The following is a 27,508-nucleotide window of genomic DNA, read 5'->3' as shown; positions in this document are numbered from 1 at the left end:
ATGTGAGTAAAGCAGGGTAAGGGTGAGGAGTATGTGGGTGAGGCAGTGTTAATAACATAGGGTGATGATGAGATGATATGTGGATGTTGTTGGGTGAGGGTGGGGAAGGTGTTAGTGAGGCAGGTGGAGATTAGGCAGCTTACAGGTGCGGATGACTATCAGTGAGGAGCAATAAGGATGGGGATGGTGTGGGTATGGCTGGGTGTGGGTGAAGTATGATGATGAAAGTGGTGTGGATAAGGATGGGTGATCACAATGATGGTGTGGATGATGAGGAGTAATAATGCCGAGGTAGGGTGTGGGTTACGATGATTATAAAACATACATTAGGAGGCACTGTAGTCATAACATGTGGTTCAGTTAATCTGGGTATTGGATAAGAAGGATGATCTCAGTTAACTGTTTTAGTATGATAACTGATTTCAGCTGTCTTTTTTAGCACAATTACTTTTGATCTTTTTATCACTTCTTTTTGTTTCTTTTCACAAAGTTTTTACATGGCTTCCTGTACACCAGGAAACCATTTACGATGCTGGGTGGTAACCACATAACCAAATTTTGGGGCCTGGTGGTTTAGTGGGTAATTATTGCGCTCCAATCGGACTGAGCCAGTGATGGTTTATATCCAAGCGATGGCTGGGGTTGAGTGTTCATTTAATGCCACTCAGGGATGAGTGAGGCTGGTCATTCTCATTTTAAATGTCGGGACCAGCTGCCTAGCTCCAGGCTCCTACGCTCCTCATGGGGCAATGTAGGACTGGATGACGGATGGACAACCCTATCCTTAATACTGTATCATTAACTTATTTGCTTTCTTTATAATATCCCCCTCCCCCTCTCTTATACTACATTACTCTCTTCCTTTATCCACCAGTCTTCTTCCCCTTTACTGAACCATTTTCTTACCCTTCCTTCTGATGTAACATTACTTTCTTACATCAGTTTCTAATACTCCTCATGCAACTTTTCTTGTTCATTTCCTTTCCTTCTCCTTTGTTCTTCCTGCATCTACTGAGAACTTACATGTCATTCAGTCATCATCTTCATGAGACAGACACAGCAGTGGTTGAGACTAAAGTCGCTGGCTGTATTTCAGATATTGCAGAGAACAATTCATGGGCATTTACTTCAAATACAGTGTCCAATGTTCTTCCAGAGAGTTACCGACAAATAAAACATACTCACTAATACAGATCACATACTGTATCTGGCATACCATAACACAGATGGTGGAAAACAGTAATCAAATGGTGACAACTGAGAGTTGTTCGAGATCAAATCCATGTATGTGGTACTTGAGCCAGTGGACTTCAGGCATGAGCTTCCTAGCCTACTGTATATTTGTCCAGTCAGTAACTCCCCCACCCACTCACTATCCCTCTTCTACTTCTGCCTTTCTTCTTACCCCCTTGTTTTCTCTCACTCCCTCATTCTCCCCCCCCCCTCTCTCCTTTCACCTACTGGGTGGTTTGCACCAATGTGGTTGAACATGTGCTGCAGAAGCCACTTGGGCGAGTCACAGGTGCGATAGTCTCCCCAACGGCCTGCACGAGCACTGGCGTCCTTGGGGGTACCTGGGTCATGAGGAGAGGGTTGCATGATTACTTTCCTGTACTCTTTTACTCTAATTTGGCCTAAACTAGCCATCTCTCCATCTTGAATGCTGAGCCAAAAAAAAAATCTACACTATATTATGATCCTAGTCACACAGAGGAGCTATGAAAAGGATGACGAGGTATAGAATCATCTTTTCCAACAACCGAGATACATGAAATAAACTCAAAATGGATGAAAATTTGGACCAACGTCCAGTGCAAAAAAATTACAATGTACAGAGCTATGACTCACAAAACAACTTACAAGATCTCAATATGATTCTTGTAGCTAAGATTTGGTCTCTGTATGTTATGGGAAAGAGGGCTGTAGGATTACCACGGCATGTTAATTTGCTAAGATTCGCAAGATAAGACATATGAAAGTATGAATCTGAAAATCATACAATAACTCTTGATAACTGCTGAACAATTCCACGGAACTGTATACAGTACAAATGTTACATGTGACCTTACACTGGCAGACTAACTCTCAGAGTTATACACTATGGATAAATTTTGTGCACAAATAAAAACTTCAGTGTTATTACATATTATACCAAACAGGTAGTGGGCTCTTCACAGATCTGATGGATAATCCCTTACTTAATGAATGATCTATTATGGCCTTATTATTAAAACAGTGTGGACTGGTGTAAACAAATTCAAAACTTCTGATGGTCATGTATGGAATGCCTGTAACTATTACATATAAGTCTACATCACACAGTACAGAACGTAGTTAGCAGTAATGCAGAGAAGTCATTAATATTCACTTTCTCTATGTCACACACTACACCACATGTGCTTATTTCACACAACATACCCCACTACATCACAGGGGTTGATGCCACCAAGGGCATGCTGCCAGAAAACTGTGCCCCCGTTACCTAGTGGCAGACCTACTGAGAGAAGACGTGACGGGGCTCGGCCAGCATGGATCGTGGGGTCGGGGTGAGATGGGACTCGAACCTGTGCTAGAGGGTACAGGGCATTGTGGTTTTCAGGCTGCCGCTTCTGCCCATTAGGGAGGGGCTCGAACCTGGGAGTAGTGCCCCAAGAGGCTGCCCTATCAATGGGTGCATAATGGCGAGGCAGTTACAGTGCCAAGGTGTACCTGGAGGGTGTCCCTGTAGCTGTCCTGACAGGGTGCCCCGAGGCCACTACCACAGCCACTAGCCAAGGCCGGTGGGCTAGGGGTCCCAGATCCATTGCCTAGACCTGGGACTGTGTAGTGAGTGGGGCCTGTAACAAGTCTCTCCCCTTTTTTATTTTATTGATTATGACCAAGTTAAAGAATGAAATTCAAAGCAAGCCTGAGGACACTAAATTACTCTGGAGGATAAGAGTGGAGTCGTGGAATGTGGGAAGTTTGAGGGGTAGAGAGGGGGAGGTGGTTGAGACATTGAGTGGAGGTGGGTGGATGTGGGATGTGTGCAGCAGGAAGTCCGGTATAGGGGTGGGTCAGCCAGAAAGATTGCAGAGAGGGATTGTTGCTCTAAGTTGTTTTGGCAGGGTAGGCCAGATGGATATGGTGGTGTGAGTGTGCTGGTTGGGGAGAAATGGATGGAATAAGTCATGAATGATATGACACTAAGTGACAGCGTAATAGTAATGAAAATCTGTTTCGGGGGGACAATGGTTGCATTTATGTTGGTATATGCTCCACAGGCAAGCTTGGATGAGACAGAGAAGGTTAGACTTTGGGATGACTTAACACGTGTAGTAAGCAGTATGGGAGATTATGAGATTGTAGTTTTGGGAGGGGACTTCAATGGTCATGTAGGTGAAGCAGTTCAAGGATTTGAAGGAATACATGAGGGATGTGCATAGGTACATAACTGAGGAAGGGGAAAGGACACTCGGGTTTGGAGAGGCAGTGAACACGATTGTGTGCAACACACCATTTAGGAAGAGAAAGAGGAGAAGGATTATATACGAGTCTTGGGGAAATAGCAGCCTGTCAGACTATTTCCTGGTCAGGAAGGGCTGATAGGAGGTTAGTGAGGAACGTTAAAAGTTATATGGAGCAAAGAGTGTGTGCAGCAACACAAGTTATTAATATGAGACGTGGTGCTTAAGGAGTGGGTGATGAAAGAGAGGACCAATGCACCTAGGAGGAAAATACAGAAGTGGAAAAACCAACCAGTAAGGGATGTCTTCTATAGGGAGATGAGGAGAATGATGGCTGAACAGGGAGACATTGATAGAAGTGTTCATGAACAGTACAGAGCCCTCAAGGGCAACATCTTGAGAGTTACTGATTCAGTATGTAGATGGATAAGTGGCCCACCAACACAAAGTGGGATGAGGATGTATAAGCTGCAGTTAAGGAGAAAAGAAGGCTTTTCTCGGAATGGAAGAAGGGTGGTAAAAGAAAGGAATACTAGGGTGCCATGCATGGGGCTAGAAAAGAGGTTAACAGGGTGAAGTCTGAGTCACTGACACTTTTATTTGATAACCTAAACCGTATGGAAAGGAAGAATATGATATTTAAGGTGGCAAATCAGATGAAGAGGGAGAATACAGATATCATAGGTGAGCAGTGTGTTCAGAATGAAGGAAGGAAGGTAGTGGTGAACTGTGGGGATACTGAAAACACATGAAAAGAGCATTACAGGCAGTTGTTGAATGAGGAGTTTGACTGGGACAGGGAAGGTTTGGAGCCTGCAGATACAGTGTTTGACTCTTGGCCTTTGATTGATACTTCTACAATGGGCAGGGCAATAGGCAGGATGCAAGTGGGGAAGGCAGCAGGTGTGTCTGGGTTGACTGTTGAAATGTTGAAAGCCTTAGGAGATATTGGAATGAGGTTAGTCACTGACCTGATGAACAGGATTATATATTAGTGTGTTGTCCCAGATGATTGGCTGAAGAGTGTAATTGTAAATGTGTACAAGGGGAATGGTGATGCCCTGGAAAGGGGAAATTATAGAGGCATAAAGCTTTTAGACCAGATAATGAAGGTATGATTAGAGGAAAAAGTGAATGTTGAAGATAAGCAGTTTGGGTTTACTCCAGGCAAAGGGACCACTGATGCCATATTCACTGTTCAACAGCTTCAGGAAAAATATACAGGAAAGAAGGGGAACTGTACTTTGTTTTTGTTGATTTGGAGAAGGCCTTTGACAGAGTCCCTAGAGAGGTGGTGAAGTAGGCAATGAGAAAGCATGGGATCGCAAAGTGGCTGGTCAGGGTGGTTATTGCCATGTACAGTACTCGTATGTGGGTGCTCACACCCAAGTAAGGGTGAATGGAGATTTGAGTGATGAGTTTTCCATGAATGCTGATGTGCACCAGGGGTCAGTTTTGAGCCCCCTGTTGTTTATTATGGTACCTGAAGACCTCTCATGTGACTTCAGAAATGGACTCCCACGGGCGATGTTGCATGCTGATGATTTGGTGTTGACTGCAGAGAATGAAAGATTTAGGAAGTGGAGAGATGGTATGGAGCACAAAAGCTTACAAATAATAATATAAAACAAAAGTGATGGTGATGAGGGAGAGTGGCCATGTGCGATTTGCCACAAGGGCGTGGGAAGTAATTCCATCTTGTGCAGTGTCTGTGATAAGTACGTGCATAAGAGATGTAGTGGTATTACATTTAGACTGAGAGATAACGCTGATTTCATGCGTGCAGTGTGTCAGGGAGAGAAGGTGTGAAAGAATTGATTTTGCTGGTGAGTCTCTTGAGTGTGGAAGAATTCTGTTATTTAGGAGACATGTTATGTGCTGGAGGTGGGGCAGGAGCTAGCTCTGTGGCTAAAGTGAGGAGTGGTTGGAAGAAGTTCAGGGAGCTGTTGTCTCTCCTGACATTGAGGGTTATCCCTTCGTGCTAAGTGATCTTTTTTTGCAGCATGTGTTTGGAGTATAATGCTGTATGGCAGTGAGGCTTGGGCAGCAAAGGAAGAGGATACCTGCAGGCTCAAATGTACAGAAATGACAATGATTGCACTGATAAGCAGTGTATTCCTGACTGTGAGGCCTTGAAGGGGGGGGGGGGGGTGGCTAGGTTTACGATGGAAGAGTTGAAGGGTAGGATGGGAATGGAGTGTATTGGTGCTGTGATGATGAGAGGTAGATTGAGATGGTCTGGGCATGTGGAGAGGACGGGGGATGATAACTGGGTGCAGAAAGTGAGGGGTGTTAATTTTAGGGGAAGTTACGCGCGGTAGACCGAAAAAGACCTGGGACGAGGTTATTGAATGTGACCTCAGCGATAAGGGACTGAATAGGGAAGCTGCCAGAGATCAGCAGCATGGAAAGCCACCCTTAGGTGACCAAGTCCAATGCATGCATGCATGTTGGACCCTTCAAAAACAAATGAACAAGCGATTCCCAAGTATTATCATTACATGCTTCAGTTATTATTGTCAGAAACTGAGGTTATGTTCATACCTTCATGCTCTCAGTTTACTAGTCTGTCTACCTATCTATCTACGGCCAGATGCCATAATCCCTAAGGGGTGGCTGTTTGAGCTTTGGGTTGGCTACTTTACAGGGAGGGGCACTAATCCGCCAACCCACTTGCTGACACGTAGGGAACATGTATAGGCTGGTTACGGTATACAGTTACTACCCAGCATTGTTGATGGTTTCCTGACTTGCAGTAAACCATTAGGCTTGTCACTCTATGTAAAGCCACCTGAAAAGGGATGAGTAATAAAAAGCAACTGGAAAGACAGGAGAAATAAAAGTGAGGAGGACAGATAGAAAAAGGATATTAGAGGTGAAGGAAGAAGTAGGCAGCACTACAAGTGAGTAGATGATAATTGTCACCATCTACAACTAATACAGCCATTAAGTGTAAGCAAATGACTACATGGGTCTATGAATGTTGTAAAATATGCAACTCAACATTAAAACTCTTATTCATAAATGTCTGCAAAATTAATAAAAATTGGTGCACTGACAATTACAGTGACTGGACTATACATTACACCACCGAGCAAATACAGTAAGTAGAAGGGTTTCATCATCTGTGCACCACTATAAAGACCCAGCTGTGTCAAAAATTACCCAGACTAACCACTGTCGCTACTGCAGCAGAGAGGAGCATCACAGACAGCATTTGATCCCACCAGGTAGTCAGGATCATAGTGGGGGTCAGTGAGGTGCAGCACCTTCAGTATCTTCTTTCCACTGCTGGTGCTCACTGGAGTCTCCAAATGATGTGTCTCACCTATTCGGCTCCCAGCAACCTGTCAATCCAACACCGCTGTCAATAAAGTTCCAGAATACAAGGTAAGGGAATAAACAAAAGTGGAAGAACTATCAACAGCATGCCCCAGAAAATGTGCTAGACACTTAGTTCACACATAATTCATGCCCTCGAAATCATGGCCTCTCGTCACGGTCTTAATCATGAGCATTTCGTTTATTATGTTCTTTATCGAAACACTTCAAATATACCTGCCAGATAGTCAATCCACTGCGAATAATTTAGAATGGTGCCAAACCCTGGTCAGTTGCTTCCCCATACATAGTCCATCCAGTGAACTCAATCCTGTGAAAGTGTCCTAGACTCACCAACTTCAACTGGAAGTACAGTATCTGTACGGTACTGTATTATACCCACAGTTGGAATACGTTGCTTAATGGTTAAATAGAACAGTTTCTGCCAGAGGAGGGCCCTGCACCTCCCCACTGTCATAGATATATATAAGCCTATATGCCACGTGACACTACTTTCGATGTGTCTGTGCGGCCGCCATCTCAAAATGGTCATGCCAGACAGTGTTGTGTTCATGACAATATGCAAAGTAGACCGCTATTTACCTAGAAATGCCGCAACACTGTGCTGCTTTTGGGGTGCAGAAAGCATCAGAATATACCTATGGTAGCACCGATGGCACGAGCGGCTCAACTGTCTGGTTATGCAAGTGTCCCTCAGCAACTTCCCTATTCCCTGAAAGGAGGATGATGGGCTGCAGTGTAAAGGCCCAAACTGAAACTTGACAAATTAATCACAGCGGTCTGGCCGGGATTTGAACTCACGCCATCACGCTTCATACGCGCGCATGTTACCACTGAGCTAAAGAGAGGATCCCCACATTGCCTCTAAGCAAAATGGGCTTTTATACACACCCCATTACATCACTCTTTTCTTCCCCTGGTCATTAATTTGGTCAGTGTTAACATACATAGTAGTATAGCACACTGTAGGCCACCACTGGGGGAAGCCCGCGAACCACACAGACAGCTCATCCCCAGGATGTAAGACTATCAACATCATTGCCCTCAAGGCCTTCACCTCACATCCCACACTGCTGCCAATCAATGTAAAGGCCCAAACTGAAACTTAACAAAATTACTCACAATAGTCTGCCAGGATTTGAACTTGGGTCCTCACGCTTCATACCCGCACATGTTACCACTTAGCCAAAGAGAGGACCCACACGTTGCCTTTAAGCAACACGGGCTTTTATACACCCCATTACAGCAGAAGGGATATTTAAGCCTGCAGTCCACCGAGTTCACGTTTCCGATGAACCAGGAACCACAACCACCACGTTTCATTTCGTTTCGTTTTTAAAGGCTCCAACATGCTTGCATGTGTCGGCCTTGGTTACCTAATGGCGGCTCTCCACGCTGCACGATCCATTGCAGCCTCCCTGTTCAGTCCCTTAACCCTGAGGTCACACTTAATGACCTCATCCCATGTCTTTCTCGGTCTACCCCTCATAACCCCACCCCCAATATTAACACTTGTCACCTTCCTCACCCAATTATCATCCCCCATCCTCTCCACATGTCCAAACCATCTCAATCTACCATACAGCATTACACTCCTAACACATGCTGCATACAAAGACCCTTAGCACATAGGGAGAGTCCTCTCAATGTCAGAAGAGGCAAGAGCTCCCTGAACTTCTTCCAACCACTTCCCATCCTAGCCACAGAGCTAGCTCCAGCCCCACCTCCAGCACACAACATGTCTCCCAAATAACAAAACTCTTCCACACTCTCAAGAGATTCACCAGCAAGATCAATCCTTTCATGTCTGACAATCTCCACCTGCTCACCCCAACACACCGTACACATAAAATCAGCATTATCTCGCAGTCTACCTCTGATATCACTACATCTCTTATGCACCCATTTATCACACACACCACACAAGATGGAATTACTTCCCATGACTTTGTGGCAAACTGCACATGGCCACTCTCCCTCGTCTTTGACAGTACCGCCACCAACCCTAGATATCATCACTTTTGTTTTATCTGCATTTACCCTTAAACCCTTGTGCCCCATACCATCTCTCCACTTCCTAAACCTTTCCTCCGCCTCCCTTTTTCTCTGCGATCAACACCAAATCATCAGCATACAACTCCCACGGGAGTCAGTTTCTAAAGTCACGTGAAAGGGCTTCAAGTACCATGATAAACAACATGGGACTCAAGACTGACCCCTGATGCACACCAACATTCACGGAAAACTCATCACTCAAATCTCCATTCACTCTTACCTGGGTGTGAGCACCCACATACATAGCAATAACCACCCTAACCAGCCACTCCTCCAAGCCAAGCTTTCTCATTGCCCACTTCACCACCTCTCTAGGGATTCTGTCAGAGGCCTTTTCCAAATCAACAAAAACAAAATAAAGATCCCTTCTCCTACCAATATAGTTTTCCTGAAGCTGACGAACAATGAATATAGCATCAGTGGTCCCCCTACGTGGCATAAACCCAAACTGCATCTCATCAATATTCACTCTTTCTCTAATCATACCCTCTAAAACTCTCTCCATTACCTTCATTATCTGATCTAAAAGCTTTATACCTCTATAATTTCCTCTTTCCAGGGCATCACCCTTCCCTTTATACACATTTACTTCTTCAGCCAATCATCACCACCATCACGACAACTGCCACCATCACAACAACCACCTCCACCAAACCACCATTGCCACCAGAACCACCACCACCAGCACCACCATCACCACAACAACCACCAGCACCACCATCACCACAACAACCACCAGCACCACCATCACCACAACAACCACCAGCACCACCATCACCACAACAGCCACCACCACCACCACCACAATAACAACCACCACCACAATAACAACCACCACCACTACAACAACCACCACCACAACAACAACCACCACCACCACAACAACCACCACCACAACAACCACCACCACAACAACCACAACAATAACTGAAATACCCACCTGACGAAGTGACCCCAGGGAGGGCGTGACCCCCCCCCCAAGAGGAGGCCACGGGGAGGCACACAGGAGACCTGAGCCACACAGGCCCAAGTCCTCGGCTACCATATGCCCCTCTTCCACCCAGCCAGACCAGAGAGAAGTGCATCGCCCAGGCGCATTACCCTCCCCCCAGGGCAGCACTCACCAGACTCGGGGTTGGACTTGTTTTCATACAGTCCCACGCAGGCCTTCGGTGGTAGAGTCCACCGGACCTGCCATCATAAGAGGAGGAAAGACCACTGGTCTTCCTAAACTATGTACCTCAAGGGGAGCAGCGGTGCAGTAGAGTCCATCAGACCTGCTGTAGAGGGAGAGTCCATCAGACCTCCCTCTTCTGCCACCCACCTTCAGGAGCAGAGGCTTCGGAACATCCATCGGACTTCCCCCACCTATAGTCCCAGGGAAGGGAGCAGAGCCATGGTAGAGTCCACCGGACCTGCCACAGAGGGGAAATCCACCAGATACCCCTCGTCTGCGACCTTCCCCCAGCAGCAGGACAGTGGTAGAGTCCACTAGACCCGCCGCAGGAGTCAAAGTCCGTCAGACTTCCTCCTCCTGCTGTCCCCGGGACGGGTGGTGCTCCGGCAAAGTCCACCGGACTTGTCAGGTGGAGGGAAGGTCCACTGGACTTCCTTCCTCCACTACCCCGGGAGGGAGACTTGGTAGAGTCCATTGGACCTGCCAGGCAAAAGGAGAATCTACCAGATCTCCTTCCACTGCCCCGCAGTGGAGTTCCGGCAGAGTCCATCGAACCTGCCAAGCCGAGGGAAAGACCACCAGTCTTCCCCCCTCCACTACCCTGGAGGCTCCCGCTGAGAGCAACGTCCCAGGCTCAGCCTGCCCCTCCAGAGGCTGAGCAAGACGCCCCTCATACTCCCCCTGTACCACTAAGGGTGGAGATTGCTCCCCTACAGGACTCCTGTTGGAGAGTGTCTGGAGTGGACTTGTTATGAGCCTGGGTGTCCTGTCCCTGCAGCTGAGTCCCCGACGCCCTCAGCAACTGTCAGACTCCCCAGGAGTGAGCAACCACAGACAACCCCTGACGGTCTCCCCTTCCCAACGAGACTGCAGCCCCCGGGACCCCGGGCCCGGACCAGCCTGGACCCTCTACCAGGACTCCCACCACAGCCAAGGGAAGGCACAGAGCAGCGTGCCTACTTGCCCTATTTGGCTGCAGTCCAAAGGGCCACTACACCCCTAAGGCCCCCACCAGGAAAGGGCCTCCCACGACGCCGCACTTCAGCCTACACCGGACACCTGAGTACTGTACACAGCCCGAGACCAGCGCCTCTCCCAAGAGTGCATCCCTGATGACCCCCTCCAACACCTGTCCCCACCTGTATCTACCTGTGATCTAGACCCTGTGTGGTCCTTGTGTCCTGTGTAGTGTTGTACTGTGCAAGTCCACTGTATGTTTATATGGTAATATACATGTAAGACTGGTTAGCCTGTGTTTGAGCCCTAATCCTTTGTTGCATGCTCTGTCCCAGTCCTGGACAAAAGAACCCAAGTCCATGCCCGTATGCTGAGTTCAAGAAGTTGAACCCAGAATACGCTGCGTACCACCACCACCACAACAGCCACCAGAACCTCCATAACAATAACCTCCACACCATCCACCACCACACCAACAACAACCATCACAACCACCACCACAACTGTAATGCTAGGCGTTTTAGGATCGGCCTCCCGTCCCTAGAGCATGTAGTGAATAGCTGGGTTCTTTTTCTAGCCAGGAGCTTAGACAAATAAGAGAGAGGCAGGACACAAAAACTCAAGGCAATACCTTACATGTGTATTACTAAATCTTACACAGGAACGAGCAGATGTCACAAATACAAATAAACTGGACAATTATAATTCTTGGGCTGCAGATATGGAATAATAGTATCATGCAGGATACTGTACAGGACCAGATTGGTTAGGGTGAATGACACTTGAGCTAGACACTTATGTTGCTGGGGGAGTTTAGATTTCCTAGGCCGGTGGTGGTAGTTGTCTGATTTCCCTGGGTAGCATTAATATTCTACACTGGGCCTAAGCGTGGTCTTGCCGAGATGTGCCGTCACTGTTGGATAGTGTTCACTGTACTTCAGCCCATAGATCACTATTACACTACTTCACTATGTACCCGGGTGGAGCTGGCAGTAATGGAATTTCAACACAGGGGCCTACATATGATCATCACGTGATACGGTGGCACTGTTCACTATAGCAGACCCGTCCTTCACTGTCTCACTATTGCACTATCTTTTTCCACCACTTTCTTTGATGCTCTAACCACCAGCTCACTTTATTCTGTCACTCCTACACTGTGTTTATGCTGCGTGTGTTCACTTTCACTCACTGTTAGGTTGGATGTGTCACAGTCAGGCACAGGGGCGGCAGCGGAGTCTCAGCCTCCCTACTGACGGGACTGGGATCCGCCACGGGCTGCTAGGTCCCGGGGGCAGGGGACATCACATAGGGGTCCTCTCTCGTCCAGGGCTGCTGGGGACGTAGGGGTCCGAGGCTTCTGGGCTTGGGGTGGAAGTCTGGCCCTCTGGGCTGGTGCCGAAGTCGCCTGAACTTTTGAGTCGGGGACCTGATGGAGGATGAGGATCTCTGGCGTCTGGGTGCAGAGAGGTCCCACCTGGGAGTCTGAGGGGCGGTCGGGAGGTTGTGGGAGCTGCGGTCCCCGAAGGTCGGGGACGCCATCAGGAGTGAGCTGCGGCGTCAGCTCCGGCTGTAGGGAGAAGAGCCCGGTGGTGGTCACAGGGCCTCTCCAATACTCCTCCAGGCTGGGGGCTCCCTCCAAGTCGTGGGTGGGTGGACCGGGCTCAGCACCTGATGAAAGAGCGGCTTCAGGCTGTCTCTGACTCTAGGGCCCGGCTACTGGCCGTGGCTGTCTCAGGACACCTTCAGAGCGGCTACCGGCCGTCTCCTGCAGGAGGGCAGAACGGCTACAGGCCGTCTCTCCAGGGGCACCTTCAGAGTGACTTCTGGCAGTCTCCTGATGAATGCGGGGGGGGGGCGGCTACCAGCCGTCTCCTGATTAGCCTCCGGAGCGGCTTCAGGCTGTCTCCTGTACGAGGGTGAGCGGCTACAGGCCATCTCTCCGAGGGGCACCTTCTAAGCGGCTGCAGGCTGTCTCCTGACGAAGGCGGGAGCGGCTTCAGGCCGTCTCCTCGGTACCTGCAGAGCAGCTTCTGGCTGTCTCCTGTAGGAGAGTGAGCGGCTACCGGCTGTCTCAGAGGTGCTGTTTGGAACTGGAGAAACAGTTCCACCCTGATCTGATTTATGGGCAGCTCACCCGGCAGGTCGTCTTGTATTCCTGTTATGGTGGCGGCGGGCGAGTTCCGTGTCATAGGGGTGCGCGGTCCGGGTGGACTTAGGCCGTTTCCCCCCGGAGCTCATTCGCCCCGTGTACACTCCTCCGTGGGCTCCTTCTGGTGGATTGTTGCTGTTTGCTTTGATGTCCTGCTGCATTTTAACAACCACCACCACCACAACCACCACCACCACAACCACCTCCACGACAACCACAACCACCTCCACAACAAAAACAACCACACCCATCTCCACAACAACAACCACCACCATCACCACAATAAGATGCACCATCATCACGACAACAACCACCACCACCATCACCACAAAAACCACCGCCACCACCACTACCATCACCACCATAACATTCATTTTCATAGTCTTAATTCACTCTAAAACAAGCACCACTATTACATGCTTGACCGCTCCAAGATGGCGGTTGCACAGACACATCGCCGCTGAACTTAAGAATGGGAGACGCGATATCTATATCTATGGGCGCTTTTACACCAATACCCATCCACTTCCCAGTGCAACGAAATACCGAATCGGTGGTAATTTATCAAATCAGCACTTAATTGGAAAATATAATCTTTATCACCATATACTGTAGGTCCATACCACTGAGCTCTGTAGTATGGAGAAGCTATCTCCCCAGCGAGCGTGTGATTCTGGCCGCCATACTGAACACCTACACTCATTGCATGTAATACAAAAATGTGTATGGACTGTGATTTTTTTTTTTTTTTTGGCCTAGTTCAAAAATTATATGGGGTACATTTAGTCAATGAGTATAAAACAATGCCATTGGTTGCAGCAGTGCAGAATTTTCCCTTTATGGCACTAAGGTAGAGAAAGGTAATTGCAGAAAGGGAAAACAGTATGGTATTAAAACGCCAGGTATACAGTAGTCATACAAGGCATCACAACACTCCCAGGAGGAACCTACAGAGGGGCAGACAGTGCACAGCCCAACTCCGGGCAACAGGGATGTAAGGCCACCTGGGCCGCGCGCCCCTATGACCAGGAACTCACCCGCCGCCACCATAGCAGGAAAATGAAACTACCTTGCGGGCAAGCTGACTCTCGACAGGATCGGGGTGGAGCTACTTCCTCAGCTCCAAGTAGCACCCCAGCGTCAGCCAGCATCCACGCCCTTTGAGAGACGGCCAGTAGCCACTCAGTCCTTCAGGAGACGGCCGGTAGCCGCTCGGAAGGCTTCCCAGAGAGGGCCTGTAGCCGCTCTGCCCTTCATGAGACGGCCGGTAGCTGCTCCCCCCTAAGAGCCACGGTGTAGCTGGGCTCAGGCAATGGTCAGTAGCCGTGTCCTTCAAAGGCCACGGCCTGTAACCGGGCCACACGGCAGGAGACAGCCAGTTGCCGCTCCCTCGTCAGGTGCTGCTATACCCCCCTACAGGAACCAGCGACGGCTGGTAGCCGCGCTGGGGAGAGAAGGGTACGTCCCCTCTCCTCCTGTAGTTGCCTCAGAGTACACTACACAGGTGATGGCTGGCAGCTGCGTCCGTCGGCAGGAGATGGCCTGTAAAGGCAGAGTTACACTGGGCAAAACTGGCTAACATGTTAATCACTTTTGCGATCCACTTTCATTTAAACTTACCTCCAGCTCTAATTATATATATCATTCACAGTTAAAAATATGTTGAAAATTTTATTTACCTCATTTAAGTCCTTTCACATCAACAAACCTCCTAGCAAGCTGAATCCCACTGATTGTTGATCATTCGCCTCGCAAAAATGGCTAATGTGTTAGCCGTTTTCTGCTCAGTGTGACGCTGGCTTAACCGCTCCTCGTCGGCACGTCGCCCTCCGCATGGGACTTCGGCGACAGCTGGTAGCCGCGCCAACAGGCAATTGACGGCCGGTAGCTGCACTTCGCCTGCACCCCCGTCAGGGAGTCGGGCCCAGCTGATGGCCGGTACCTGCGCCTACAACGAAGGGATGGCCAGCAGCCCCCCTCGTTTCATTGCCCACAGGAACCCAGCGACGGCTGGTAGCCGCGCCGGGGAGGAACACCAAAGTCCCCCACCCCGTAGTGACTCCACTACGAGAGGGCGATCTGCCATCAGACCTGCCGACAGGCAGGGGCACAGATGACCCTGCTGTCCACCACGAGTGAGGCAACCTTCGGAAGGAAGGTTTCAGCCCCAAGGACCCGTGGAGAGGCCCTGTGCTATCCCCAGGGTTATTCTCCACCCAGCCGGCTCCGGAGGGACCTACCTGACAGACTCTGATGGAGGCGGACGCTGCTGCCTGGTCCTAGCAGCGTCCCCAACGGCAGGAGACTGCAGCAGACAGGCCCCCGAGGCCGCCCCCAGGATCGGGGGCATGGAGACACTCGTCCGCCATCAGGTGTCTGAGTGAGCGCTTTAGGAAACTCTTCGGCCCCCATTCCGAGGACTGTACTCCAGTTCCCAGCCCCGACAGTGCAGGGACCTTTGCCACACACAGCCCCGTACAAGAGAGGACCCCCCTACGAGTGATCCTGTGGCCGCAGGACACAGAGGCCCCTGGTGAAGCTCAGCCCCCATCAGGAGCCGGGCTGTGAACTCTCCCACCGCCCTCTGCCAATGCCGCCACCCTACCCAGTCCCAACAGTGAGTGATAAAGGAAGTGCAGTGACAGTGAAGCAGTGACATAGATACAGGGCAGCATGATAAGATGTTTAGTGGGAAATTAAGTCAAAGATCTGCCAGCGATATAGTGACAGAAGTGTAGACCACCAGTGAAACAGTGACAGAGAGGAAATGCCGAGCAGTGATTACAGTGACCTCAACGAATGTGTATCTCGGCTCTAGTAATATAGCTCTTCCGCGACGTAAGACCTAAAACCAAGCCACCCATCCTAATAACAGTGTAGATTTCCCCTAATGTGTCAGTGACTAATTCTCCTGCCCAACATCATAAGTGCTGCTCATTGTGCTATTCACTTTGACACAGAACTATTGTCCTAACAGTATCCTGCGTGATACTACTACCCATCATCTCAGTACGTCATATAATTGTCTAGATTCCTGTTTTATGACGTCTGCCTGTTCCACATCTAGAATTTGCCAATATAGGCCTACGTGTATGGTTGCTGCCCCGAGTTTTTGTGCCCTGCCTCTCTCTTATTTTTCTAAGCTCCGGTCTAGAAAGGGAACCCAGCTGCACACTAGGTGTTCAAGGGACGGGAAGCCGACCCTTAGAAACACCTAGCATAACAGGTATTAACGTAGAAATGATAGTGATGTTGAAGCTGTTTTACGTTGAAGTAATGGTGCTGAAATGGTGTGGGAAGTCCTTAGACTATCCATGTCATGAAACCAAATGTCCAGATTGATAAAGGCAGGTGGTGGAGACCATCATCCACTCACTTGATGTAGTGCTGCCTACTTCTTCCTTAGCCTTTATCATTTTTTTTCTGTGCCTGCCCTCCTCTCTTCCTATTTCTCCCATCTTTCCTGTCATTACTTTTTGCTTTTCTTTCTGTTACAGGTGGCTTTAAATTGAGTGACAAGCCAAATGGTTTCCTGTAAGCCAAGAAACCATTTACAACGCTGGGTGGTAACCATATAACCAAACCATACGTGCTCCCTACGTGTCAAGTGGGTTGGTGGAGGGTTTGTGCCCCTCCCTGTAAAACACATAACTCAGTCAAATGGCCACCCCGTACGGGATTATGGCGTCTGGCAATAGATAGATAAATAAAGGCAGGAAGATACTTGGAAATATCTACATGACAGAGTGAACAGGAGGAGAGGACATGGAAAGAGTGGAGATTGATGGGCCCCTTTTAGTGGCCTCATTCATGCTGGGATACTAGGGAAGAATCTTCCCGCCCCACCCCAGGGGGCAGTACTGTTACAGAGTTAGCAACAAGATATATTTCTTACTTGTGAAATGTAACGCCATCTCTTTCCGATGAATTCCTGTGTCCATTTTTGTATCCGTTAGCTGCACAGTGGACCATGGCACTATATTTTCCGGAATCATCAGCTGCTTTCAAAAACCCATACAGCAGCTCAGTACAAAAACACGGGCATCAGCGGTGGTGTAACATAACTGCCGATACACCAGCGCCGTCCTGGCAGAGGCTACATAAATTACGCGGTGTTATCTCTGAGAAAGAGTCTCCATACTATAGAGCTCAGTGGTCCCTACACACTTTCTTATTGGAAATCAGGTCAAAATTTTGTTTCATTTAAGTAATAATAATAAAAACAGGAGTTACAGCGTAAACTAGCTAAAGTTAGCGGAAGTGTCTCGCCTTCAGCTCGCCAAGTTGCCTTGACAGACTTCTGTTTGACATAAATATTGGTTTGAAATGCAAATGAATGTATGTGCGAGCATATTTTAACATTCATCAATATTTTGGTAATTATCCATACTTATTTGACATTAAGATCTTTAGAATTTCCGAGGAAGGTTGGGGCTATATTTATAGCAGCAGTGCGAACACTGGGCTATTTCTTGTTGTCTGGAATAAATTCTAGCATTTAAGTAGATGATGTTCTTTGTCCTATTTGGAGAGCATGTTAATAAAACTGTGCTTAGAGCAGGTAAAGAGAGCACACTTAGTAGTGGTAGTGGTGAGACTTAAGGGAGTGTAATGCTAGGTGTTTTAGGGTCGGCTTCCCGTCCCTCTAACGCCTAGTGTGCAGCTGGTTTCTCTTTCTAGACCGGAGCTTAGACAAATAAGAGAGAGGCAGGACACAAAAACTCAAGGCAACAACCTTACATGTGTACTGCTATATTCTACAGTGGAACGGGCAGATGTCACAAATACAGTTATGCCGGACAATTATAATCCTACACTGACTTTCCATATTCTGACTCACTGTTCTACCCTTACTTCACTGTCACGTACACTGTGCTTTCACTGTCACTCACTGTCGGGACTGGGCGTAGGCTACTGGCGATCAGGTACAAGGGCGGCGGAGACGACTCAGCCTCACTACTGACGGGGCTGAGTTAACCAGGGGCCTATGTAATCAGGGGCCACGGGATCATGCGTAGGGGTGTCCTCTCTCGTCCGGGGCTGCTGGTGGCGAAGAGTCCCACACTTTCAGGGCTTGGGACAGGAGTCTGACCCTCAGGGCTGAGGCCGAAAAGCTGCCTGAACCTCTCGCTCAGGCGCCTGAAGGAGGACGAAGATCTCCGGCGTCGGGGCGAAGGGATGTCCCACCTGGGGGTCCTGGGGGCGGTCCGGAGGTCCCGGGGGCTGTGGTCTTTGGCAGTTGAAGACTCTGTCAGGAGTGGGTTGTGGTGTCGGCCTCCGTCGGGGTCCATCAGGTGGGTCCTCTCAGGAACCGGCTGCAGTGAGAAGAGCCCGGTGGTAGTTACAGGGCCTCTCCAATACTCCTCCAGGCTGGGGTCTCCCTCCGGGTTGTAGTTTCGTGGACAGGAGTTAGCACCTGACGGAGGAGCGGCTACCGGCCGTCTCCTGCCATAGGGCCTGCATGGCTACTAGCCGTGGCCTTCTAGGGGCGTGGCTACCGGCTGTCGCTAAGGCCTGGCTACTGGCCATGGCCTGTGGAAGGGAGCGGCTATAGGCCGACTCAAGGGCACCTTCGGAGCAGCTACTGGCCATCTCCTCGTTACCTCCGGAGCAGCTGCAGGCAGTCTCCTGTAGGAGGGTTGAGAGGCTACAGGCCGTCTTTTGAGGGGCACCTTCAGAGTGGCTACCGGTCGCCTCCTGACGAAGGCAGGAGCGGCTACCAGCCATCTCCTCGTTACCTCCGGAGCGGCTGCAGGCTGTCTCCTGTAGGAGGGTCGAGCGGCTACCGGCTGTCTCGTTTAGAGCACCTTCAGAGAGACTTCTGGCCATCTCCTGATGAAGGGGGGGGGCAGCTACTGGCAGTCTCCTTGTTACCTCTGGAGCGACTGCAGGCCGTCCCCTGTAGGAGGGTTGAGCGGCTACCGGCCGTCTCAGGGGTGCTGACTGGAGCTAGAGTAATAGCTCCACCCCGTGGTTGTCGGTGGTTGGCTCGCCCGGAAGGTAGTCTCGTATTCCTGCTAAGGAGGTGGCGGGCGAGCTCCGGGTCACAGGGGCGTCACCCTGAGTCCAGGCGTGCTGTATATGCTCCTCTGTGGGCTTCTTCTGGGGGTGTTGGGTTGCCCTCGGTGATACTATACTGCATTTTTGGGAGAAACTCAAAATTTGTCCTGTGGAGTCTCGAGAGACTTCTGCAGAGGACTTACTGTGTGCACCACACGAGCTACACACTTTGCACACGGCCACACCTAAAATCTACCTCCACACTCTGCACACGGCCCCACCTAAAACCACAAAGCGACGCTATGATGCGCCCTGGGTGCCGGGCCCAATCAGAGTGTGAAGGCAAAACCACAAAGCGACGTGACATAGTCTGTGCTATGTAGTGCAATAGGCACCGAGTCTAATCTGCTACGACCTTGCTTGCCGGGAGGTTAAGGGCACGCCTTCCAGTTACGCCAGCGGCCAGTCACCCCCGACCTAGCCGTGGGCACACGGCGCCAAAGGCCTATATGTTGGCGTCAGGTGTATAAAAATAGCAGGCGGCATTCCCTGGCCTTCCCCAGTCCACTCCTGAGAGTCCTCCTGACCACGACGGTACAGCTACCCGGGCCTCTCGCTTGCAGCCCACATACCTGTAGCTGTCTGCCCCCCCTCCCCCCACACGCAACGGACACACTAAAACACTTGTTACTAGTTAACTCACAAACTAGTGAGTTTACGTATCCTCCCTTCTCTCAAAAATCGTAGTCACTGTTCTTGTTCCTGCTCAAACACTATGTAATTCTTCCCTGTGAACCAATTCCTAATGTGTTCGATACAGTGTTGGTGACTTATTAATACACTCCTCACTCTCCCAGGATACTCACTGGCTAAAGCGCTACACAGGTAGCTGGCTTACATACCTAAAGCGCTACACACTAGCGAACAATCACCGCTTTCAAAAATTGCTACACTTGTCTCACCACACCATGTCCCCCTCCCCTTTCAGAAAATATAGTACATGTTGATGAATCCATCAACATCTGATGCACTTTATTTGATCTAAAGTAAATCATACTTTATCAACGCTGCAATATTTATCCCTGTGGCTATCAATATGGTAATGGCACTTTCAATTCAACATTTACTGCTTGCCAGCACGATGCAATATATATATATATATATATATATATATATATATATATATATATATATATATATATGTGTGTGTGTGTGTGTGTGTGTGTGTGTGTGTGTGTGTTTCTTTACCTAATTGTTCTTACCTATTTGTATCTTTACAGGAATGAGTCAAGCTCGTACTGTCCCGTTTATTAAAAAATATTTTAACATACATATCCTTAAATTCGTGAACTGTTTTGGCACACTATTTCATTCGGTAGTGCATTCCACTCATCAATTGCTCCATTTGGGAAACTGAATTTCCTTACGTCTTTATCGCCTCTCTGATTTTTGCAGTGTCCTCTTGCTGATGCTTCCCCATGGGTTATATATTCATTTATGTCTATTTTGGCCAAGTGGAGAGGATGGAGGGTGAAAGACTGACGAAGAGTGTGTATGTGAGTGAGGTGGAGGGGGGAAGAGGGAGGGGGAGGCCGAGGATGAGATGGAAGGATGGGGTGGAGAGGTATATGAGAGAGGGGGGGGTGAGTTGGGAGCAGGGCAGTAAAATGGCGGGGGACAGGGCGACTTGGAGGCGATTTGGCCACCCCAAACGGGATTAAGGCGTCTGGCAATAGATAGATAGACGGATAGTCTATTTTCTCTTTCCCTGAGATGCATATATGTAGCATAATAATGTCTACTGTGTAATTCACCGGGTCGGTCAGGATCACAGGATGTCGTGATCGTCAGCTTTTACCCTCCCGGAAGGGAGCTGAGAGCTCATATAGTCCGATCTAAGGGCAAGGCTGTGACCTTCACACACACACACACACATACATACACCCGTCCCCTTGCTCAAGGGGGACAGTAACCACCCACTTCATCAGTGAAACTTTTCGCAACCTGAGCGAGGCGCGAACTCCCGTCTACCAGATGGCAAGCGAGAACGTTACCACTGCACCAGCGAGCGGTGTGTGTGTGTGTGTGTGTGTGTGTTCTTACCTAATTGTTCTTACCTAATTGTATCTTTACAGGAATGAGTCAAGCTCGTATTGTCCATACATTTTTGAACTCCTCTTTTTCCATACGATTCTTTGCATTTTTTAGTATCTCTTCCACAGTGTTTACACTCTGGAAAGTCACCTTTAGAGGTCTTGTCTTGCTTTTCTCGTATTTCCCTAACCTTTTGTGTTCCTCTATGTCTTTACTACAGATTTCCTCTGATACTTCTTTCAGTAAGTTCATTACATTTGCCATCTCCCTTTTGTCTCTAGTGATTTTGTTTTTAATTTCTTCCTCTTCTATACCAGTGATTACTATTGATTTATTTATTTCTACTGAATCTCTGACTAACTTTGGATTGTTTTGGATTGTTCTTTTCACTTCCTTTTTAATGCTTTTTTCCTCCACCCTTGTTTCCAAGTCTTTCTTTACTTTCACCATTTCAGCATACGTGATTTCTACATCATTTTTGTAGCTTTGCACAGCTTCATTCACCTGTGTTATCTTCTCCTCAATATCACTGCTCTGGTCCATAAGACTGCTTGCTTGTCTAATTGTCTCTGTGTCATTTTTTAACTCTTCCATAACACTCTCGTGATTAAATACTGTACTTCCCATTTCACTCACTTTCTTCCTAAGGGTATTCAATTCCACTGTTAGTTCACTGATGGTTGTGTCTTTCTTATTGGCCTCCTTTCCCAGTTTATCTATCTCTTCCTTTTGCAAGTGCATTTGCTTCTTTATTTCATCAATTTCATTTTTGAAAGCCATTTCTAGATTGTGTACACGTTCAACCAGTCTATTGTGAGTCTCCACTTCAAATAGTTCTTGGTAGAAATCGTCATTTTGCTTTTTACTTTTATCCCTTTTCTTTTCCAAATTTGTTTTACTGAAGTATGTATCCATTTTGTAATACTAAATGAACAGAGTATGTACCAACAGTGTGCACGCTTTCCCGGTCTTTCTGTAGTATAAACAAACCCAGCTGACTCAACGCATCGTGGTTCTTTGTTGTTTCAACCAGTCTTATTTAAACTTATTATTTCTTTTCCTTTTAATAATGAAAAATCATTTAGTCTAACCTGGTACAGAGCTTGACTCATTCAAAGATACTTATTTAGGTAATGCCTCTGGCCGTGTTAAGCTTGTATGGAGCGCCGGTACAGACGTCCACATCCGACGATGCTGTGTGTGTGTGTGTGTGTGTTCTTACCTAACTGTTCTTACCTAATTGTATCCTTACAGGAATGAGTCAAGCTCGTACTGTCCCGTGTCTTAAACCATATTTATCGTACATATCCTTAAATTTGTGAATTGTTTTGGCACACACTATTTCATTCGGTAGTGCATTCCACTGATCAATTGCTCTATTTGGGAAACTAAATTTCCTTACGTCTTTATCACCTCTCTTCTTATGCAGTTTTTTGCAGTGTCCTCTTGCTGATGCTTCCCCATAGGTTAAGTAATCATTTATGTCTATTTTCTCCTTCCCTGATATGCATTTATATAGCATAATCATGTCACCTCTTTTCCTTCTCTCCTGTAGTGTTGGTAGATTCAGTTTATTTAGTCTTCCTTTGTAGCTTAGATCCTTTAAGCTTGGTACCCATTTTGTAGCGGCCCTTTGAACTTTTTCAATCTTGCTATGTGTTTTTTGAGATGAGGACTCCAGACTACTGATGCATATTCCAGGGTTGGTCTAATGAATGATGTTATTATCTTTCTTAGCATGTCATCATTTATGTATGTGAATACTATTCTCATATTTGCAAGCAGTGTATACATGTTCCGTACCTTCTCGCTGATGTGGTCTGCCGGAGATAGTCTGCTATTGATTATCACACCTAGGTCCTTCTCTCTTTCTGATGTGTGTAGGGTTTTATTTCCTAATGTTTAATCCCAATCAGGTGTTTTTCCACTTTTACCAAACTTGATTACATGACACTTGTCCACACTGAATTCCATTTGCCATGTATTACTCCATTCATGAAGTTTATTTAATTCTTCTCGCAGCTCTTTACAAGAGTATGTTAGTAATTCTCCTTTGTATTTTTGCATCATCTGCAAGCATATTTAAATAGCTGTCATTTCCAGTGTTACTGTCTATATCATTTACATACACTAAAAACATGATTGGTGCCAGCACTGAACCCTGTGGTACTCCAGTAGTCACTTCTTTTCACGATGAGTAGTTTCCTCTTAGTACTGTTCTCATTTCTCTTCTTATGAGAAAATCTTGCATCCAACAATACAGTTTGCCTCGAATTCCTCCTTGATAGTAGAGTTTCCATAAAAGTCTTTGGTGTGGTACTGTGTCAAATGCTTTCTTGAAATCTAAATAGATACTGTCCACCCATCCTTCTCTTTCCTGTAATGTGTCTGTTACTCTGTCATAGTAGCTCAACAGATTAGTAACACATGATTTTCCTTTTCTGAAACCAAACTGTCTTTCTGTTATCTTATTGTGTTCTTCTAGATGATTTACCCAAGCTTTTCTTATAAGCTTTTTTAATACCTTGCTTACAACACTGGTTAGTAATACTGGTCGGTAGTTGAGTGGATTTTGTCTATTCCCTTTCTTGAATAAGGGAACAATGTTTGCTTTTTTCCAAATATCAGGTAGTTTACCTTGACTCAAGGATTTCTTGAAAATCAAAAATAATGGTTTACTTAACTCCTTTGCACATTCACGTAGTGCCCAACATGAAATTTCATCAGGACCATTTGCTTTTCCTTTGTCTAATTTACTTAGCTCCTCCTGTATTACTTTTTCTGATGTTTGTATATCTGGTAGTATGTGTGGGCATGCATGTTCCACATAATCCCTCTCAAAATGTGTGTGTGTGTGTGTGTGTGTGTGTGTGTGTGTGTGTGTGTGTGTGTCGCCCATTCCCTACTGGTCAGTATCTTACACCAATGTACTAGGACTTATACTCATTAGTCAGCAGGCCTGTTCCACCCACTGATACCATAATCGTCCTCGTATAATTACAAAAGACCCACTTCCTCCCCCCCCACCTCTCTTGTCCCGATCAAGCACCGCCAATCTACTCTTCTCCCCTCCCCTTCTTCTCCCTGCGATTATCACTTGTCAAAATCTCACATGACCCCCTTGCTTGTAACCATCACCCGATATTGGCAGCGCGCGCGCGCACACACACACGCACACACACACGCACACACACACACACACACACACACACGCACGCACACACACGCACACGCGCACACGCACACGCACACACACGCACACGCACACACATGCACACGCACACACGCACACGCACACACGCACACGCACACACACGCAATATGCCTAACAAACAAAATTAACACCAACGATATCAAATGACATCCTAAACTTAGAGGAATACAATATATGGAGAAGAGATAGGAACTTAAAAAAGGGAGTAGAAATTATAATATTAAAGAAAAATCTAAAAGTAAAAAAAATAGAACTAGATATACCCTCACAAGTAAAACTGATTGCAGTAGAGATCAATACATCTGAAGGGGAAGTAATTGTAGCAAATTTGTACGTGCCACCCAGTTCAAACACATGGGAAAGAGGCGAATATGGGGATCTGACGGGAAGTACAAATCGGAGTTTATGAGCATTACTACATAGAAAGGAAGAGAACTCAGAAAGAAGTATACTAACTGGAGACTTTAATACGAATATAAATTGGAATACTCTAGATATAATAAGCCAAGAAAGCTGTTGGGACCAAAAGCTCCTGGATCTCATGCAGTAGTTTTTCCTAACGCAACATGTGAGGCAAAACACCAGAAAAAGAGAACTCGATGTACCCTCAGTGCTAGATCTTATATTTACTAGGCAAGAAAACGATACTGACAATTTAATATATCACCCCCAATTTGGCAAAAGCGACCATGCAGTACTAAATTGCAACTTCAGGATTGCATATGACATAGTTAACAGCAATGAATGTTACAAAAAGAGCCTAAATTATAAAAAGGGAAACTATCATGACCTAAAGAAGTACTTCTCAGAAACTGATTGGGAAAAGGAGCTTCGAGGACAAGATTTAAAGGCTATATATAAAAAATTCTGTGAACTTTATGAAACAGGAGTCCAGAAGTACATTCCACAGCACAGAGAAGCAGAAAAGAAAATAAAGAAATGGTTCAATACAGAATGGAAAAAATCAAAAGAAAAGAGAGATTTGTTGTGGAATAGATACAGAAGACACAATAGTGAAAGGGCATATAATAATTACAAACAGGCAAGAAACGATTATGCAAGAATAAGGAGGGAAGCCCAAAAACAGTTTGAGGAGGATATCATAAATAAAAGTAGGGATCAACCTAGGCTATTTTACAGCTACATCCGAAGCAAAACCAAAGTAGAAGATAAAATACAATCCATTACGGATGAGGGGATCACATATACACAAGAGAAGGATATTTGTGAAGCACTAAATAAGAATTTCCAATCAGCTTTTACAGAAGAAAAAATTTTTGAGAGGGATGATATGGAACATGCATGACCACACATATTACCAGATATACAAATATCAGAGAGAGAGATACGGGAGAAGTTAAGTAAATCAGACAAAGGAAAAGCAAATGGTCCTGATGAAATTTCATGTTGGGTGCTACATGAATGTCCAAAGGAGTTAAGTAAACCAATTTCTGTAATTTTCAAGAAATCCTCGAGACAAGGGAAACTACCTGATATTTGGAAGAAAGCAAACATTGTTCCCTTATTCAAGAAAGGGAATAAAAATCCATTCGACCAGTATCACTAACCAGTGTTGTAAGAAAGGTATTAGAAAAGCTTATAAGAAAAGCTTGGGTAAATCATCTAGAAGAACACAATATGATAACAGAAAGACAGTTTGGTTTCAGAAAGGAAAATCATGTGTTACTAATCTGTTGAGCTACTATAACAGAGTAACAGACACAATACAGGAAAGAGAAGGATGGGTGGACAGTATCTATTTAGATTTCAAGAAAGCATTTGACAGAGTACCGTACCAAAGACTTTTATGGAAACTGTACCATCAAGGAGGAATCCGAAGCAAACTGTATTGTTGGATGCAAGAATTTCTCAAAAAAGGAGAAATGAGAACAGTACTAAGGGTGAATTACTTATCATGGAGAAAGTGACTAGCGGAGTTCCACAGGGCTCAGTGCTGGCACCAATCTTTTTTTTTTTTTTTTTTTTTTTTTTGTATATAAATGATAAAGATAACAGCGTTGGAAATGGAAGCTACCTACATATGTTTGCTGACGATGCAAAAATACAAAGGACAATTATTAATGCAGACTCTTGTAAAGAGCTACAAGAAGGATTAAATAAACTTAATAACTGGAGCAATACATGGCAAATGGAATTCAATGTGGACAAGTGTCATGTAATCAAGTTTGGTAAAAGTAAGGTCTGATTGGGATTATAAGTTAGGAAATAAAACTCTACACACATCAGAAAGAGAGAAGGACCTAGGTGTGATTATCAATAGCAGACTATCTCCGACAGACCACATCAGTGAGAAGGTACGGAACATGTATACACTGCTTGCAAATATGAGAGTAGCATTCACATGTGGATGTGATAGGAAGCGTTATGAGGAACACACTGAGGTGGTTTGGCCATGTGGAGAGGATGGAGGGTGAAACACTGACGAAGAAAGTGTATGTGAGTGAGGTGGAGAGGGGAAGAGGGAGGGGGAGGCCGAGGATGAGATGGAGGGATGGGGTGGAGAGGTATATGAGAGATGGGGGTGTGAGTTGGGAGCAGGGCAGTGAAATGGCGGGGTACAGGGCGACTTGGAGGCGATTTGTTTGTGGCCACCCCAAATGGAATTGAGGCGTCTGGCAATAGATAGATAGATAGATAGATTCACATACATAAATGATGACATGCTAAGAAAGATAACATCATTCATCAGACCAACCCTGGAGTATGCATCAGTAGTCTGGAGTCCTCATCTAAAAAAACAAATAGATAAGATTGAAACAAGCTTAAGAGATCAAAGCTACGAAGAAAGACTAGAAAAACAATCTGCCTACACTACAGGAGAGAAGGAAAAGAGAAGACATGATTATGCTATATAAATGCAATACAGGAAGGAGAAAATAGACATAAATGATTACATAACCTATGGGGATGCATCAGCAAAAGGACACTGGAAAAAACTGCATAAAAAGAGAGGTGATAAAGACGTAAGGAAATTTAGTTTCCCAAATAAAGCAGTTGATCAGTGGAACGCACTACTGAATGAAATAGTGTGTGCCAAAACAATTCATAAA

At 46.6% G+C, this 27,508-nt stretch overlaps 1 protein-coding gene across 1 annotated transcript in view; it reads right to left on the bottom strand.

Moving 5' to 3' along the window:
- LOC145403349 (uncharacterized) overlaps window positions 1-27,508 on the bottom strand; it is a 102,600-nt gene that overhangs the window by 47,812 nt on the left and 27,280 nt on the right. The window contains exons 6-11 of the mRNA XM_080275138.1: window positions 18,317-18,430; window positions 14,615-14,671; window positions 12,231-12,547; window positions 10,621-10,741; window positions 6,622-6,793; window positions 1,462-1,574 (exon numbers count right to left, since the gene is read on the bottom strand). Of these exons, the coding sequence (XP_080131264.1) occupies window positions 1,462-1,574; window positions 6,622-6,793; window positions 10,621-10,741; window positions 12,231-12,547; window positions 14,615-14,671; window positions 18,317-18,430 (894 nt within the window). The remainder of the gene's footprint in view (window positions 1-1,461; window positions 1,575-6,621; window positions 6,794-10,620; window positions 10,742-12,230; window positions 12,548-14,614; window positions 14,672-18,316; window positions 18,431-27,508) is intronic.

The sequence above is a fragment of the Coenobita brevimanus genome, chromosome 60 (assembly GCF_032717465.1).
Source record: "Coenobita brevimanus isolate Jiangsu-jjx chromosome 60, ASM3271746v2, whole genome shotgun sequence".
NCBI lineage: Eukaryota > Metazoa > Arthropoda > Malacostraca > Decapoda > Coenobitidae > Coenobita > Coenobita brevimanus.
Note: the sequence above shows the minus strand (reverse complement) of the source record. Positions and strands in the feature narration are given on the sequence as shown.